We start from the raw sequence: 16665 nt of genomic DNA on the forward strand, positions 1-16665 counted from the left end.
TGCAGTTCAAAGTGTCCAGATGTTCAGTTAGACATATAAGCCTGAATAGGGTCTATGGAGAAATAAGGGGGTCCTGGTGTCCAGATATTAACATGTTGATCTGGGTCACATCCGGAACCTGTACACCTAATTATGGTCACAATGACTGACCTTTGCCAATGGACCACCACAACAATTAAAGTAAAAATGTTTATAGCAAACGTTTCCAGTGACGGCAGAGCAAACAAGAACTGAATACATTCTCTTCCATTGAGATAGGAAGACAAAGCAGGAGGTATCCCGCTGCAACCCTCCCAGTAGTAGAAAATTGAGGTCATTAGCAAACCGTATATAGCAATCTAGCTCAGCAATGTCAATGTCAGCTTTACTAACGAAGGGAGAAAAAGAAAAGTATATTAGTCATAAACCTGCAGGCTTATGTATATCGGGCATGCAGTCCTCCCACTACGGAGCAGGAGTTGGCACTGACTTATCAACGAGTACAATAGAGGCAAACAGGACAAGTGTACCAGCCTACCTAATGTACATCCCAGACCCATAGGCCTCCCATTGGCATGAGATTGTATCCTGACCAAGCTGACTGACATGTCATGTGAATGGGTAACTTGATCCTCACTTTTCCTAGATAATGAAAATTTCTCTATAGAAGTTAATGAGCTTGGACAATGATGTTAATATAACCCCTTCAGTGGTAAGCATTGTTCTTTTTCACCTTCATAAAGCTCACAGAAGAGGTCCGGGCCAGTCAGGGAGATTTGAGGATTGTTTTTGAGAATTAGATACTCTATATGCAGAATCATTACAATAGTTTATTCATTTCTCTTTCCAGATTTGTCACACTGTATCCAGGAGATGTTTTTCTAACTGGAACGCCCCCAGGAGTCGGTGTGTTTAGGAAGCCTCCGGTATTCCTAAAGGTGAGTTTGCTTTATTGGGGATCAGAGTGTTCAAAATATACATAGAGATGACCCCTAAAAGTACTCTCTCTTTAATTGGCCAAAACACTGTACAGATTTCAGACGATTGTCACTGGAAACGATCTTTTGTGATCTGTCACAGAGACACCTGAACAGAGAAGTCATCTGGGCGTGAAAGAAATTGGTCCACTAAAAAAGACTCAGAATCCCAAATTTGGAAATTAAACTCTGTTGTCATTTTCTCAGCACATTGCATTCAGCTTTTCAGGCAGGTACTTTTCCTTCAAACCCTGATGAAGGATTGATCTGACTCATGAAATGCGTTGGTGATTGCATTAAATCATCTAAAAAAATTATATTTCCTGTTTATCTGGTTCCTCTTATACAACATTTGTTGTTTGGCTATAACAATATTATTAATTTACCATTCAACCGGCAGCTCATTATCTACAATAGCTAAATATGTGCACTTTGATTGCTTGTAACTATGGTAACAGAGGGTTGTGTTCTTTTATGTATAATTTGTATTTGCTTCTGGAAACATTTTGTATCACACTGGGACTTCTCACGTCAATATAGCAGGTAGGCATTCCCAGTTATTATGCAGCCAATTATTAGAATATTTGTGTCACTTGTAACACTAGAAGCAATGCATATAAAATAAAGTGGAGTTATATTTTGATTTGGTGATGAGCAGTGTAATGTGAAAGTTACTTATACCCATCAAATGGGAAAGAAGAATTTTCTGGTGGTGTAGTGACCATTTGTGGTGCAGAGATTCGGCTTTTTAGCCCTCCTGCATGCACAAATGTGGGAAGGCATGAGTGGTTTTAGTGTCATATATTGACTTTACCTGTACTTGATTGTAGGGTTAAAGTGCACGTTAAAAGAAAAACTGCAAGGCTAGGGGTAAAAGAGGCGGCTGCCTTGGGTACTTCTCAGGAAGAGGCTCAAAGTGCGGGACCTGCAACAGATGCTTCTGAGGTAGCTCAAAGCTTGGGGGGGGGACTTTTATATCCCCTTTATATTGTATAGAATACTAAAGGTTTGTCCATGCACTGCAGAATTGATATAGCCGCTTGAGCAGATGCCAACATATTCAAACACTTGTTTCAAATATTGGTGTCGAGGATGTGGTAAAGAAATAGGACCACGGTTCTTGTTGGTGGGTGGTGAGCTTGTGCCATGATCAGCAAGTATACACATACAGTGTGCAGTCACCCTGCAGCATAAGCAGCTCCAGGACTTGTCATCGAATTCTGTGGCGATGGCGATCCTGTTCATTCATGGAACCCCCGTGCGTGGGCAGGAGGTACATTATCCCAGCAGCTGGCTCTGTGTGAATGGTACTACTGGAGGGTTTTTGTTTTTTCAGTTTAGGTCAGCTTTAACTCTAAGAGTGAATAGGTGGGTGGGGGTGGTGGGTGTAAGCCTGCATTTCAGGGTACACACATCTCAGCCTGGTCCCCAGTAAAGAAGTGAAAGCCTAATGGTTCATCTCAGTTTGGAGACAGTTTTGACACACAAACACATTGCATTCTAACTTTTTATGATATCTTTTGTTTTCCAGGCAGGAGATGTGGTCGAGTGTGAAATAGATGAACTGGGAACGATCAGAAACCCTGTGATGTGAAGACGGGTACATAACATCATCTAAGCAGCCGCTGTGGTGTAAAATATTCAGATTTAATAATAAATGATTCACATTTTAGGAGCAGAGTGATCAGTGACTACAAGGTCCCAATCCAGTCCTAATCATAACCAACAGACCACTAATCTCTACACCCATTAGCAGGTCCAAATCAACAAAATGAACGTCTAACCAACTAAAATAAATGCAACCTTTTCAAGTTTGTACATAAAACAAATAATTTGTGTATAAACAAAGTGATAACACAATTATGTTCTGGTATTTCTTCACCTGGGAGGGGTTTATAGAGCTTTTCCTTTGTATATAAACTGCTGGATGAATGATACAAGTTTGCTGCAGTTTTCCTTCAGAAGGAAAGTCTCGGACAGGTGAAACATAGATCCATCTTTGCTGGGGGAACACTGAAAGACCTGCAGAGTCACAGAGAAATGAGCACAACCTAATGTTAGTCATAAGAATTGAAAAATATCAGCATTTTAAAGTCAATATGAGGCTTTTCCTATTTATTATTATACACAGCAATGGAAAGCAGATTGAGGCACAGCAAGTAATGAAACTGAACACATCACGTAATTTGGAGAATTGACAGCACTGCTAGAAAGTTCCAATTCATTTTCTCCAAATCCTACTGTATAAAAAGCAAACTAACAGATTTACAGTTTTATGTAGAAATAAGTGAATGACCACAGACACTGGCATTGTCTAAGGTAATGGTTCTCAACCAGGGTTTCTCCAGAGTTTGCCAGGGGGTTTGTTAAGTAATGAGCAGTTTGTCTCTCTCAGATCAGCAAATGACACCAATGATCATTTTGGCTATCTGTAAGGGGGACATTCTTCCCAATGGCCAGCAATGTGAGAGACATTCTTCTTATTGACCACACTAATGTACTGTGGATACACTACGTGTATCTGTGGATATAGTAATTATAGAAGGGGTTCCCAGAAGACCTGAAAGTTTTGCAAGGGTTCCCCTATGGTATAAAAGTCGAGAAACACAGATCAAAGTATCATTATCATTGAAGGTGATGTCATGGAAGCAGGAAATTTGGGTAAGGAAAGTGAAAGGATCTGAGCATGGTCAAGGAACAAATTGTGGTGTCCTGACTCTGGGGCTAAAGCTTTTTCCAAATTAGCAGTCCTTACAGGGTGTTTCCACGATGAATAGTTTAGTAACTACACATTTTGATGCAACTCCAACATATCCCCCTCCCCGCTTTTAAAAAAGAAGTCCTGATTCTATCCGGTTTTGCATACAAACAAAATACAAGAAACAATGGAGGTGACTACCTACCCCTAGATCTTTGAACGTTTCTACAGAGTAGGCAGCCAATGAGCGTTCTGTACATTCTGAAAGAGAGAAGACACCGATTGAGTGGGGAAACACATTATAATATGGTGAGCAGTCACAATGATCTCCGGAATAATTCTGTTGTGATAAGTGTGATGCTAAATCCACCATATTTTGGGAAGATGCAAATTTAGGGAGTCTGAAACACCACTGGTTCCTGTCATAGGGTTTGCCTCTATCTGGTAAACTATAAAGCAGCCAAAAGTCCCTCGTTATATCTGGTGGTTTGTCAATTCAAGGTAACCTGCAAAAAATGATAATCCTGTTGTGTGATACTTCCCCCACCTCCTAGAGTGTAAGCTCTTCAGGTCAGGGTCCTCTCCTCCTCCTGTGTCACTGTCTGTATGTCTGTCATTTGCAACTCCTATTTAATGTATATCGCTACGTAATATGTTGGCGCTATATAGTGTTTATTAATCATAAGACCATTATCCTGCTGGTGATTTTTTTTCAGCTCCCACCTTCACAAATGCAAACAGAAACATTGTGTTATATGTGTATAAATCTCACCATTGTTCTGGTGAACAAACTGATCGCCCTATGGTAAGTGATCCCCAGTGTCTCCTACTGACCAATAATTAAATATGATAAAAATCTACCAGGCCAGGAATGGAAGGAAATCTACCAAAAAGGCCACTTGTTTTGGTGACAATGAAGACAAAATTTTACTTGAGTTATTTTCACTTCCTGTTTTGTCTACAAAAATCCCCCTTATTTAATGCCTTTGGGAAAAACACCTGACAGGTTTATACCCTTTCCTTCTTAGTAAAGTGTAAAATGTAACGGCAATCGTGAAGAACTGTGCAAGTAAATACTGTTTAGACATGAGCTTTATAAAGAAAATCATCCAATTTCAGACTGTCAGTCTCTATGTTTGCTACAACCAGTGTAGAGACACTGGAAGAGTACTTTATGGGCTTCTTTAAGTTTGCATGAAGAATGTTTAATGCTTTGTAACACTTTGGGTCTTTTATTGTTAATGAGCTAAGGATCGGTTTCATACTTTTTAGTGCCACATCCTCCACTTTAAAGGCACTACTTATACAGTATATCAACATTTGTTGTTAAAAGCATAATTTATTATATCATTATTAATTCGGAGATAAGTTTGCTGTAACAGAGATACTGATTGTGCATCCAATCTTAGACAATATGTTATGTGTAAAAAATAATCTATTATTTACTTTGTAATTTAAAAAATTGTAATAATGTAAAAAAAAAAACAACAAAAAAACAAATCAGTGAGTATTGGACCTTTCTTCCAGCACTGTATTCCCATTTAACCCTTGTTTACAGGGATGGCTGCCGTGAGGGTTACAGAGTGGCTGACCTGCTGCTTAAACCCTGGATAGCCCATGTGGTAATGCTTACTCCTAAATTAATTTATTTTTATTATTGAACAGGATTTATATAGCACCAACACATTGTGCTGTACACTAAATAGGGGTGACAGTGAACGCCCATTTATTCCAGGGTCAGTGCTTGATTTTGGAATTCGGTTAGCAAGGGCTAGCTAGGGTTAGTATGTTGGCCAGCTATCATGTAACCAGGGTCAGGAAAATGATGCCAGGGCTCGCTAGGGTTAGGGCAGGTGGCTAGCTCAACTGTAACAATCAGCGCAGTCATAAGTATGAATGTAAGATTAGGATCCCTAATTTATAATATAATTGAGTATTAAAGTTTTTAAGAAATAACAACAGAGACTGCTGATGCAGGGAACATCTGACTGCCTTATGGAATCCGGAAGAAATTTCTTACCCTTATGGAGTTAATTGAACCAGGGTTTATAAGGGTTTTTTGCCTTCTTCTGGATCAACTAAGTTTATAGGGTTTTATCTGGAATATGTTTATTTCCCTAGTGGGTGAACTTGATGGAGGTATGTCTTTTTTAAAACTGACAAAGTAACTATGTTAGAAAATAAGACTGGTTAGATTCTTGTATATTTATAAAGATGTTTCTGCTTCTATTTATGTAGGTTATTTAATAGCTATCAAGCGTTAAAACTCTTATTGTCTGGTAAACACAAAGCACGAGCGTACCATAAGACCCATCCTCTTCTGCTTTCAGCTCTAGGTACTGATGCAGTCGATCCACATAGTCTGCTTCTGTTTCTGTGGAAAACAAAGATGTATTCATTTATTTTAATTATCTTTATTCTGCACCTCCTGCAAACTCAATGTCTTTTCATCTAGGACATGGTGCCCCCGCCTTGTGGATTCAAATTATTCTGCACGTTTCAGGTATAGAGACACCAAAATACTTTCATGCCTCGTGCCTTTCCCACTCTTCATACCGGTTCCACGGGTTCCATTATCCAGCAAGAATGACGCAGCCCTCTCATATGTCTTCAGCACCGGGCTTAAAAGGTGGCACAGAAAGACAAAGAAATTAGCGCGATCACCGATGACCAACTGGTAAAGGACAAAAATGGTGAAAAAAAGGTTAATAAGTGGTGGCGTGAAATCTGTCCCCCAGACTTCCTTTCATCTAATCTGCCCTCCAGTCACACCCTCATTGAAATCTCTCATCTAACCCCATCTGTCCTTCCCTTCATTGAAATCTGACAGCTATACAGGCTGCTCTCCTATATTGAAACTATTTATTCTGGTACCACTGCACAGTGTGGGCTTCTTACAATGTACAGAAGTTTAGAAGCTGCAGCAAATCAGATCCAGTCTGCCTTTTTTCCTGGCTAGAAGAGATTCATCATCGTCTGTGCCCTCTTTTCTCCCCTGGCCTGACTGTCCTTGGCTACCTCTTTTTTTCTTTGGATTTTAGTCCTTTTAGTAATACAGCTTTCATGTGACATGTGAAGCCATCTACAACACCCTGAAGGGCCCTCCCTCCAGCCATTATCTGTCTGCACATACAGACCCTGTGAAGATATCAACGTGTAGAATTGCACTTCACCTGGGTTAGGGATACAGGGAATAGATCAGACCAATACAGCAATGAGTTTCAGACAATAAGGGTAAGTTCAGACCTTGCGCGGGATCTCCAGATGACTGGCACCCTGTTCCTAAAACACTAGTGTCTTCAGATTTGACAGTGGGCCCCCCCCCCCCACTCCTCATTTATTGTGTAGGGGGCTGCCATGGGTAGGAACTACCTGTAGCATCTCCCACAAGGCGGCGGGTTCACTGCAATGAGGAAGCAGTGATCTCACTGCCAGTCTGAATACAACCCATCAACAGAAAACTATAAACCAAAGTCCATGTTTGCTGCATTACGGCATAGTACTGCCCAAAATTCTATTATTATTAATAAACAGGATTTATATAGCGCCAATATATTACGCAGTGCTGTACATTAATGAGGGGTTGCAAATGGCAGATGAAGACAGTGACACAGGAGGACAAGAGGACCCTGCCCCGAAGAGCTTACAATCTAAGAGGTGGGTATTTCAGTTCTTTCCTATCGAAATTCACTTGAACCTGAATTAAACTAAATTATTATTTTACTATATAATATGAAAGCAAAGAGAGTTCCCAGAAATGTTTCATTTAGTAATATCCCACAGTAATGCAGAAGGGTCCACATGTAATTTCATGTAATTTCACTGACATTTTTACCGGTATGGCTTTCTGAACACAATGTAGTTTTATGAATACAGACAAGATGACAAACTTACAGAAAACAGCCATACAATCCCTGTGGTTCACTCTGTGGAGTTGGAAAATGCCGAGATTGGATGATTTATGATAGTAATAAACTCTGATGATTAATTTTTTATGTATATTTCAGAATTGTTTTTTACCACTTTCTTGTTACTGTATGTTCCAATAGGTCTCAATGATTCCTGAGGTACTAAACATCTGAGAAACGGTCTGAATTGAAATTAAGACTACGTCACAGAGAATTTTCTGTTTGGATGTCTCTTAATTTATTATCAATCGTTTGCTGGCATTTTAATAAGAATTGTATTTTGTGGACTGTAGATGTCTAAACAGTACCTATTTTCCTCTTACTAGCTGTATTACATTTTTAACAGTCTGGGATGTGGCATCGTGTTGTTTGAAGTATACTACTGAAGAATGCTTACATAGGATGACAAAGATGACCAATTATCTCAGACAACAATTCTGTGAATGGTTCATTGAAGCCCTGCTAACTCCCTGGCCTGGCCTTATTCCAAAAAAACGTGCCCCGTCCCTGTTTGCAGTATGAAACAGACAACAGTTAGTTCTAGGTTAGTTTATATTATGATGTAGATTTAGACAGGTTTTTTAACACCCTATTAAAACCTAGGTGAACCTTAGAATTTCTGGATGACTCCTCAATTCCCTGCTACAACCTGAATTAATGCAAATAGTGACTTTCGAAAGTCCTTGTGTCACTATAGCTAGGTATGCCCTTCCCCTTAAGCCATTAGTATAAAACCCTCTGCATACTGATTTGGGACTTTATTCATAATGAGTTAATGGCAGAGAATCAGGAAAGCGGTATAATATAATTTTTCAGTAAAAGGGGAAATGTAAAGATTTGTACATTAGAAAGCATTTGAAATGACAAACAATTGCAGTGCATTAGGCAGATAGAGCAGCCAGTCTGTACTCAAAAAGTTTCCCCTAACTCTCACCAGGTACACAGACAGTTGCATAATGAATGATGCAGATCTTGCAGTCATCCATGCCACCCACCCATGCCATACCTTGTAGTGTCGTTTTATTTTCTCTTCCATGAAGTCGCTGTCACTGTCTGACAAGTCATCAATAGATCTCCATGCAAGTCTGTCTACAAAACACCTTCTTCCCGTGTCACAAGCTAGAGGTGCATCGGGGTCCTGAGAAGACATACAGAAGCTTATGTCAGCTTACTGTCAACTAATATATGAAAATGACTGTCTGTCATGAATGTGAACCTTACTTCATACATGGCAAGAAGGCCACAGTAAACCAGCTTGTCCAGAATATCCTGGCACATAGTATACAGGGGCTGACATGGCTGCAAAACAAGGAAAGACAGAAGATATTTAAAATGCCTTGGACTACATAAACAGTCAGAAATTTACCTGTGCAGCCCCTCCTCCTTACTATATCACATACACACCTGTACTGGAAAAAAAAAAAGATACCCCCCATTACTTCAGCTACCCTCTTGCAGGGAGTGACTTCATCAGCCACCGACAAGGTCCCAGGGAATGCTAAGCACTTCAAATAACATGAGAAAATTCAGCAGTCCTTGGGGTGTCCTCTCAGTGACATTTGGAATGCAGGGATCTTACAAAAAAGGAGGATGATGTTACCTTGGCCTTGCTAGCAGAAGCTATCAAAAAGGAGATTTTAATTTTGTGGCACCTCAGCAATAAGAGAAGAAAGGGGGGACAAAAGCAAACAGTGGACCGCTTTTTTGGTCCAAAGTCTGCTTGCAACAGTTGTGGCAATAGTTAAAATGTTTTTTCCCTTTTTCTTGCCACAAGCCATGATCGGCCTGAATTATATACAGAAGCACCCAGTAAAAATATTAACATATGAAGAATTGCACTGCACCTGGTTAGGAATACTGGGAAGAGATCAAACCAATGGAGCAATGAATTTCAGACAATAAGGGAAAAATATTCCCTTGTGGGAATCTTGCAGGTCCATGTGTTTCAATGGCAGTAATTGATTCCCACCAGGGAATTTCAGGTTTCCTGTTTTACAAATGGAGCCCTAAGTGTTTAGCTGACAAAACTGAGCAAGCTAAGATTTATGCATTATAAATATGCATTAAAAAGTGAACACATGAAAAAAAAATCTTTTTTTATCTTTTGGAGTTTTATAATAACTCTCACAGCATAGCACTGTATATATATATATACACACGTAATCAGTTCTTTAGCTGACAAGAACTGACATATCTGCTTTGACATGACAATGACTGACACTTCTGCTTTAATTTAACAAATGTATAGAGAAAAGAAAAACAACCTTTAAAAGACAAGAAAGCCGAATGGATGCCGTGACAGCTTATAAAGAAGCCTTATCATCAAAAATTGATTATTAGGCTAAAGGGTAGCTTGTCCACCCTTTTCAATTTTCTTTCCATAGCAAAAAAAAAATGGTAATGGTAAAAAAGGTAATCCTGCTGTCAACTGGAATAGGTGTCCTGGAACAATGGTCGCGCAGCTCATTATCTACAATAGCTAAATATGTGCACTTTGATTGCTTGTAACTATGGTAACAGAGGGTTGTGTTCTTTTATGTATAATTTGTATTTGCTTCTGGAAACATTTTGTATCACACTGGGACTTCTCACGTCAATATAGCAGGTAGGCATTCCCAGTTATTATGCAGCCAATTATTAGAATATTTGTGTCACTTGTAACACTAGAAGCAATGCATATAAAATAAAGTGGAGTTATATTTTGATTTGGTGATGAGCAGTGTAATGTGAAAGTTACTTATACCCATCAAATGGGAAAGAAGAATTTTCTGGTGGTGTAGTGACCATTTGTGGTGCAGAGATTCGGCTTTTTAGCCCTCCTGCATGCACAAATGTGGGAAGGCATGAGTGGTTTTAGTGTCATATATTGACTTTACCTGTACTTGATTGTAGGGTTAAAGTGCACGTTAAAAGAAAAACTGCAAGGCTAGGGGTAAAAGAGGCGGCTGCCTTGGGTACTTCTCAGGAAGAGGCTCAAAGTGCGGGACCTGCAACAGATGCTTCTGAGGTAGCTCAAAGCTTGGGGGGGGGACTTTTATATCCCCTTTATATTGTATAGAATACTAAAGGTTTGTCCATGCACTGCAGAATTGATATAGCCGCTTGAGCAGATGCCAACATATTCAAACACTTGTTTCAAATATTGGTGTCGAGGATGTGGTAAAGAAATAGGACCACGGTTCTTGTTGGTGGGTGGTGAGCTTGTGCCATGATCAGCAAGTATACACATACAGTGTGCAGTCACCCTGCAGCATAAGCAGCTCCAGGACTTGTCATCGAATTCTGTGGCGATGGCGATCCTGTTCATTCATGGAACCCCCGTGCATGGGCAGGAGTTACATTACCCCAGCAGCTGGCTCTGTGTGAATGGTACTACTGGAGGGTTTTTGTTTTTTCAGTTTAGGTCAGCTTTAACTCTAAGAGTGAATAGGTGGGTGGGGGTGGTGGGTGTAAGCCTGCATTTCAGGGTACACACATCTCAGCCTGGTCCCCAGTAAAGAAGTGAAAGCCTAATGGTTCATCTCAGTTTGGAGACAGTTTTGACACACAAACACATTGCATTCTAACTTTTTATGATATCTTTTGTTTTCCAGGCAGGAGATGTGGTCGAGTGTGAAATAGATGAACTGGGAACGATCAGAAACCCTGTGATGTGAAGACGGGTACATAACATCATCTAAGCAGCCGCTGTGGTGTAAAATATTCAGATTTAATAATAAATGATTCACATTTTAGGAGCAGAGTGATCAGTGACTACAAGGTCCCAATCCAGTCCTAATCATAACCAACAGACCACTAATCTCTACACCCATTAGCAGGTCCAAATCAACAAAATGAACGTCTAACCAACTAAAATAAATGCAACCTTTTCAAGTTTGTACATAAAACAAATAATTTGTGTATAAACAAAGTGATAACACAATTATGTTCTGGTATTTCTTCACCTGGGAGGGGTTTATAGAGCTTTTCCTTTGTATATAAACTGCTGGATGAATGATACAAGTTTGCTGCAGTTTTCCTTCAGAAGGAAAGTCTCGGACAGGTGAAACATAGATCCATCTTTGCTGGGGGAACACTGAAAGACCTGCAGAGTCACAGAGAAATGAGCACAACCTAATGTTAGTCATAAGAATTGAAAAATATCAGCATTTTAAAGTCAATATGAGGCTTTTCCTATTTATTATTATACACAGCAATGGAAAGCAGATTGAGGCACAGCAAGTAATGAAACTGAACACATCACGTAATTTGGAGAATTGACAGCACTGCTAGAAAGTTCCAATTCATTTTCTCCAAATCCTACTGTATAAAAAGCAAACTAACAGATTTACAGTTTTATGTAGAAATAAGTGAATGACCACAGACACTGGCATTGTCTAAGGTAATGGTTCTCAACCAGGGTTTCTCCAGAGTTTGCCAGGGGGTTTGTTAAGTAATGAGCAGTTTGTCTCTCTCAGATCAGCAAATGACACCAATGATCATTTTGGCTATCTGTAAGGGGGACATTCTTCCCAATGGCCAGCAATGTGAGAGACATTCTTCTTATTGACCACACTAATGTACTGTGGATACACTACGTGTATCTGTGGATATAGTAATTATAGAAGGGGTTCCCAGAAGACCTGAAAGTTTTGCAAGGGTTCCCCTATGGTATAAAAGTCGAGAAACACAGATCAAAGTATCATTATCATTGAAGGTGATGTCATGGAAGCAGGAAATTTGGGTAAGGAAAGTGAAAGGATCTGAGCATGGTCAAGGAACAAATTGTGGTGTCCTGACTCTGGGGCTAAAGCTTTTTCCAAATTAGCAGTCCTTACAGGGTGTTTCCACGATGAATAGTTTAGTAACTACACATTTTGATGCAACTCCAACATATCCCCCTCCCCGCTTTTAAAAAAGAAGTCCTGATTCTATCCGGTTTTGCATACAAACAAAATACAAGAAACAATGGAGGTGACTACCTACCCCTAGATCTTTGAACGTTTCTACAGAGTAGGCAGCCAATGAGCGTTCTGTACATTCTGAAAGAGAGAAGACACCGATTGAGTGGGGAAACACATTATAATATGGTGAGCAGTCACAATGATCTCCGGAATAATTCTGTTGTGATAAGTGTGATGCTAAATCCACCATATTTTGGGAAGATGCAAATTTAGGGAGTCTGAAACACCACTGGTTCCTGTCATAGGGTTTGCCTCTATCTGGTAAACTATAAAGCAGCCAAAAGTCCCTCGTTATATCTGGTGGTTTGTCAATTCAAGGTAACCTGCAAAAAATGATAATCCTGTTGTGTGATACTTCCCCCACCTCCTAGAGTGTAAGCTCTTCAGGTCAGGGTCCTCTCCTCCTCCTGTGTCACTGTCTGTATGTCTGTCATTTGCAACTCCTATTTAATGTATATCGCTACGTAATATGTTGGCGCTATATAGTGTTTATTAATCATAAGACCATTATCCTGCTGGTGATTTTTTTTCAGCTCCCACCTTCACAAATGCAAACAGAAACATTGTGTTATATGTGTATAAATCTCACCATTGTTCTGGTGAACAAACTGATCGCCCTATGGTAAGTGATCCCCAGTGTCTCCTACTGACCAATAATTAAATATGATAAAAATCTACCAGGCCAGGAATGGAAGGAAATCTACCAAAAAGGCCACTTGTTTTGGTGACAATGAAGACAAAATTTTACTTGAGTTATTTTCACTTCCTGTTTTGTCTACAAAAATCCCCCTTATTTAATGCCTTTGGGAAAAACACCTGACAGGTTTATACCCTTTCCTTCTTAGTAAAGTGTAAAATGTAACGGCAATCGTGAAGAACTGTGCAAGTAAATACTGTTTAGACATGAGCTTTATAAAGAAAATCATCCAATTTCAGACTGTCAGTCTCTATGTTTGCTACAACCAGTGTAGAGACACTGGAAGAGTACTTTATGGGCTTCTTTAAGTTTGCATGAAGAATGTTTAATGCTTTGTAACACTTTGGGTCTTTTATTGTTAATGAGCTAAGGATCGGTTTCATACTTTTTAGTGCCACATCCTCCACTTTAAAGGCACTACTTATACAGTATATCAACATTTGTTGTTAAAAGCATAATTTATTATATCATTATTAATTCGGAGATAAGTTTGCTGTAACAGAGATACTGATTGTGCATCCAATCTTAGACAATATGTTATGTGTAAAAAATAATCTATTATTTACTTTGTAATTTAAAAAATTGTAATAATGTAAAAAAAAAAACAACAAAAAAACAAATCAGTGAGTATTGGACCTTTCTTCCAGCACTGTATTCCCATTTAACCCTTGTTTACAGGGATGGCTGCCGTGAGGGTTACAGAGTGGCTGACCTGCTGCTTAAACCCTGGATAGCCCATGTGGTAATGCTTACTCCTAAATTAATTTATTTTTATTATTGAACAGGATTTATATAGCACCAACACATTGTGCTGTACACTAAATAGGGGTGACAGTGAACGCCCATTTATTCCAGGGTCAGTGCTTGATTTTGGAATTCGGTTAGCAAGGGCTAGCTAGGGTTAGTATGTTGGCCAGCTATCATGTAACCAGGGTCAGGAAAAGATGCCAGGGCTCGCTAGGGTTAGGGCAGGTGGCTAGCTCAACTGTAACAATCAGCGCAGTCATAAGTATGAATGTAAGATTAGGATCCCTAATTTATAATATAATTGAGTATTAAAGTTTTTAAGAAATAACAACAGAGACTGCTGATGCAGGGAACATCTGACTGCCTTATGGAATCCGGAAGAAATTTCTTACCCTTATGGAGTTAATTGAACCAGGGTTTATAAGGGTTTTTTGCCTTCTTCTGGATCAACTAAGTTTATAGGGTTTTATCTGGAATATGTTTATTTCCCTAGTGGGTGAACTTGATGGAGGTATGTCTTTTTTAAAACTGACAAAGTAACTATGTTAGAAAATAAGACTGGTTAGATTCTTGTATATTTATAAAGATGTTTCTGCTTCTATTTATGTAGGTTATTTAATAGCTATCAAGCGTTAAAACTCTTATTGTCTGGTAAACACAAAGCACGAGCGTACCATAAGACCCATCCTCTTCTGCTTTCAGCTCTAGGTACTGATGCAGTCGATCCACATAGTCTGCTTCTGTTTCTGTGGAAAACAAAGATGTATTCATTTATTTTAATTATCTTTATTCTGCACCTCCTGCAAACTCAATGTCTTTTCATCTAGGACATGGTGCCCCCGCCTTGTGGATTCAAATTATTCTGCACGTTTCAGGTATAGAGACACCAAAATACTTTCATGCCTCGTGCCTTTCCCACTCTTCATACCGGTTCCACGGGTTCCATTATCCAGCAAGAATGACGCAGCCCTCTCATATGTCTTCAGCACCGGGCTTAAAAGGTGGCACAGAAAGACAAAGAAATTAGCGCGATCACCGATGACCAACTGGTAAAGGACAAAAATGGTGAAAAAAAGGTTAATAAGTGGTGGCGTGAAATCTGTCCCCCAGACTTCCTTTCATCTAATCTGCCCTCCAGTCACACCCTCATTGAAATCTCTCATCTAACCCCATCTGTCCTTCCCTTCATTGAAATCTGACAGCTATACAGGCTGCTCTCCTATATTGAAACTATTTATTCTGGTACCACTGCACAGTATGGGCTTCTTACAATGTACAGAAGTTTAGAAGCTGCAGCAAATCAGATCCAGTCTGCCTTTTTTCCTGGCTAGAAGAGATCCATCATCGTCTGTGCCCTCTTTTCTCCCCTGGCCTGACTGTCCTTGGCTACCTCTTTTTTTCTTTGGATTTTAGTCCTTTTAGTAATACAGCTTTCATGTGACATGTGAAGCCATCTACAACACCCTGAAGGGCCCTCCCTCCAGCCATTATCTGTCTGCACATACAGACCCTGTGAAGATATCAACGTGTAGAATTGCACTTCACCTGGGTTAGGGATACAGGGAATAGATCAGACCAATACAGCAATGAGTTTCAGACAATAAGGGTAAGTTCAGACCTTGCGCGGGATCTCCAGATGACTGGCACCCTGTTCCTAAAACACTAGTGTCTTCAGATTTGACAGTGGGCCCCCCCCCCCCACTCCTCATTTATTGTGTAGGGGGCTGCCATGGGTAGGAACTACCTGTAGCATCTCCCACAAGGCGGCGGGTTCACTGCAATGAGGAAGCAGTGATCTCACTGCCAGTCTGAATACAACCCATCAACAGAAAACTATAAACCAAAGTCCATGTTTGCTGCATTACGGCATAGTACTGCCCAAAATTCTATTATTATTAATAAACAGGATTTATATAGCGCCAATATATTACGCAGTGCTGTACATTAATGAGGGGTTGCAAATGGCAGATGAAGACAGTGACACAGGAGGACAAGAGGACCCTGCCCCGAAGAGCTTACAATCTAAGAGGTGGGTATTTCAGTTCTTTCCTATCGAAATTCACTTGAACCTGAATTAAACTAAATTATTATTTTACTATATAATATGAAAGCAACGAGAGTTCCCAGAAATGTTTCATTTAGTAATATCCCACAGTAATGCAGAAGGGTCCACATGTAATTTCATGTAATTTCACTGACATTTTTACCGGTATGGCTTTCTGAACACAATGTAGTTTTATGAATACAGACAAGATGACAAACTTACAGAAAACAGCCATCCAATCCCTGTGGTTCACTCTGTGGAGTTGGAAAATGCCGAGATTGGATGATTTATGATAGTAATAAACTCTGATGATTAATTTTTTATGTATATTTCAGAATTGTTTTTTACCACTTTCTTGTTACTGTATGTTCCAATAGGTCTCAATGATTCCTGAGGTACTAAACATCTGAGAAACGGTCTGAATTGAAATTAAGACTACGTCACAGAGAATTTTCTGTTTGGATGTCTCTTAATTTATTATCAATCGTTTGCTGGCATTTTAATAAGAATTGTATTTTGTGGACTGTAGATGTCTAAACATTACCTATTTTCCTCTTACTAGCTGTATTACATTTTTAACAGTCTGGGATGTGGCATCGTGTTGTTTGAAGTATACTACTGAAGAATGCTTACATAGGATGACAAAGATGACCAATTATCTCAGACAACAAT

The 16665-nt window shown here is 39.5% G+C and overlaps 1 protein-coding gene and 2 long non-coding RNA genes across 3 annotated transcripts; 1 reads left to right on the forward strand and 2 right to left on the reverse strand.

The window, feature by feature from the left end:
• Nucleotides 1-822: 822 nt before the first annotated feature.
• LOC140345025 (uncharacterized) lies at nucleotides 823-2816 on the forward strand. The gene is made up of 2 exons (XR_011923733.1): nucleotides 823-917; nucleotides 2488-2816. It is a non-coding gene; the product is annotated as an uncharacterized lncRNA (long non-coding RNA).
• Nucleotides 2817-2838: 22 nt separating this feature from the next.
• LOC140345024 (glycerol-3-phosphate acyltransferase 2, mitochondrial-like) lies at nucleotides 2839-8855 on the reverse strand. Its single transcript, XM_072432195.1, has 6 exons — nucleotides 8784-8855; nucleotides 8569-8700; nucleotides 6211-6328; nucleotides 5957-6028; nucleotides 3860-3915; nucleotides 2839-2978 (listed from the first exon to the last, which is right to left on the reverse strand). Exons 1-6 carry the CDS (start codon nucleotides 8838-8840, stop codon nucleotides 2850-2852), a joined length of 564 nt encoding a protein of 187 aa, XP_072288296.1. The 5' UTR covers nucleotides 8841-8855; the 3' UTR covers nucleotides 2839-2849.
• Nucleotides 8856-11157: 2302 nt separating this feature from the next.
• On the reverse strand, nucleotides 11158-15871 carry LOC140345023 (uncharacterized). The gene is made up of 4 exons (XR_011923732.1): nucleotides 14878-15871; nucleotides 14624-14695; nucleotides 12528-12583; nucleotides 11158-11646 (listed from the first exon to the last, which is right to left on the reverse strand). It is a non-coding gene; the product is annotated as an uncharacterized lncRNA (long non-coding RNA).
• Nucleotides 15872-16665: the final 794 nt, after the last annotated feature.

This window comes from Pyxicephalus adspersus, unplaced genomic scaffold, assembly GCF_032062135.1.
Source record: "Pyxicephalus adspersus unplaced genomic scaffold, UCB_Pads_2.0 Sca356, whole genome shotgun sequence".
Classification (NCBI taxonomy): Eukaryota; Metazoa; Chordata; class Amphibia; order Anura; family Pyxicephalidae; genus Pyxicephalus; species Pyxicephalus adspersus.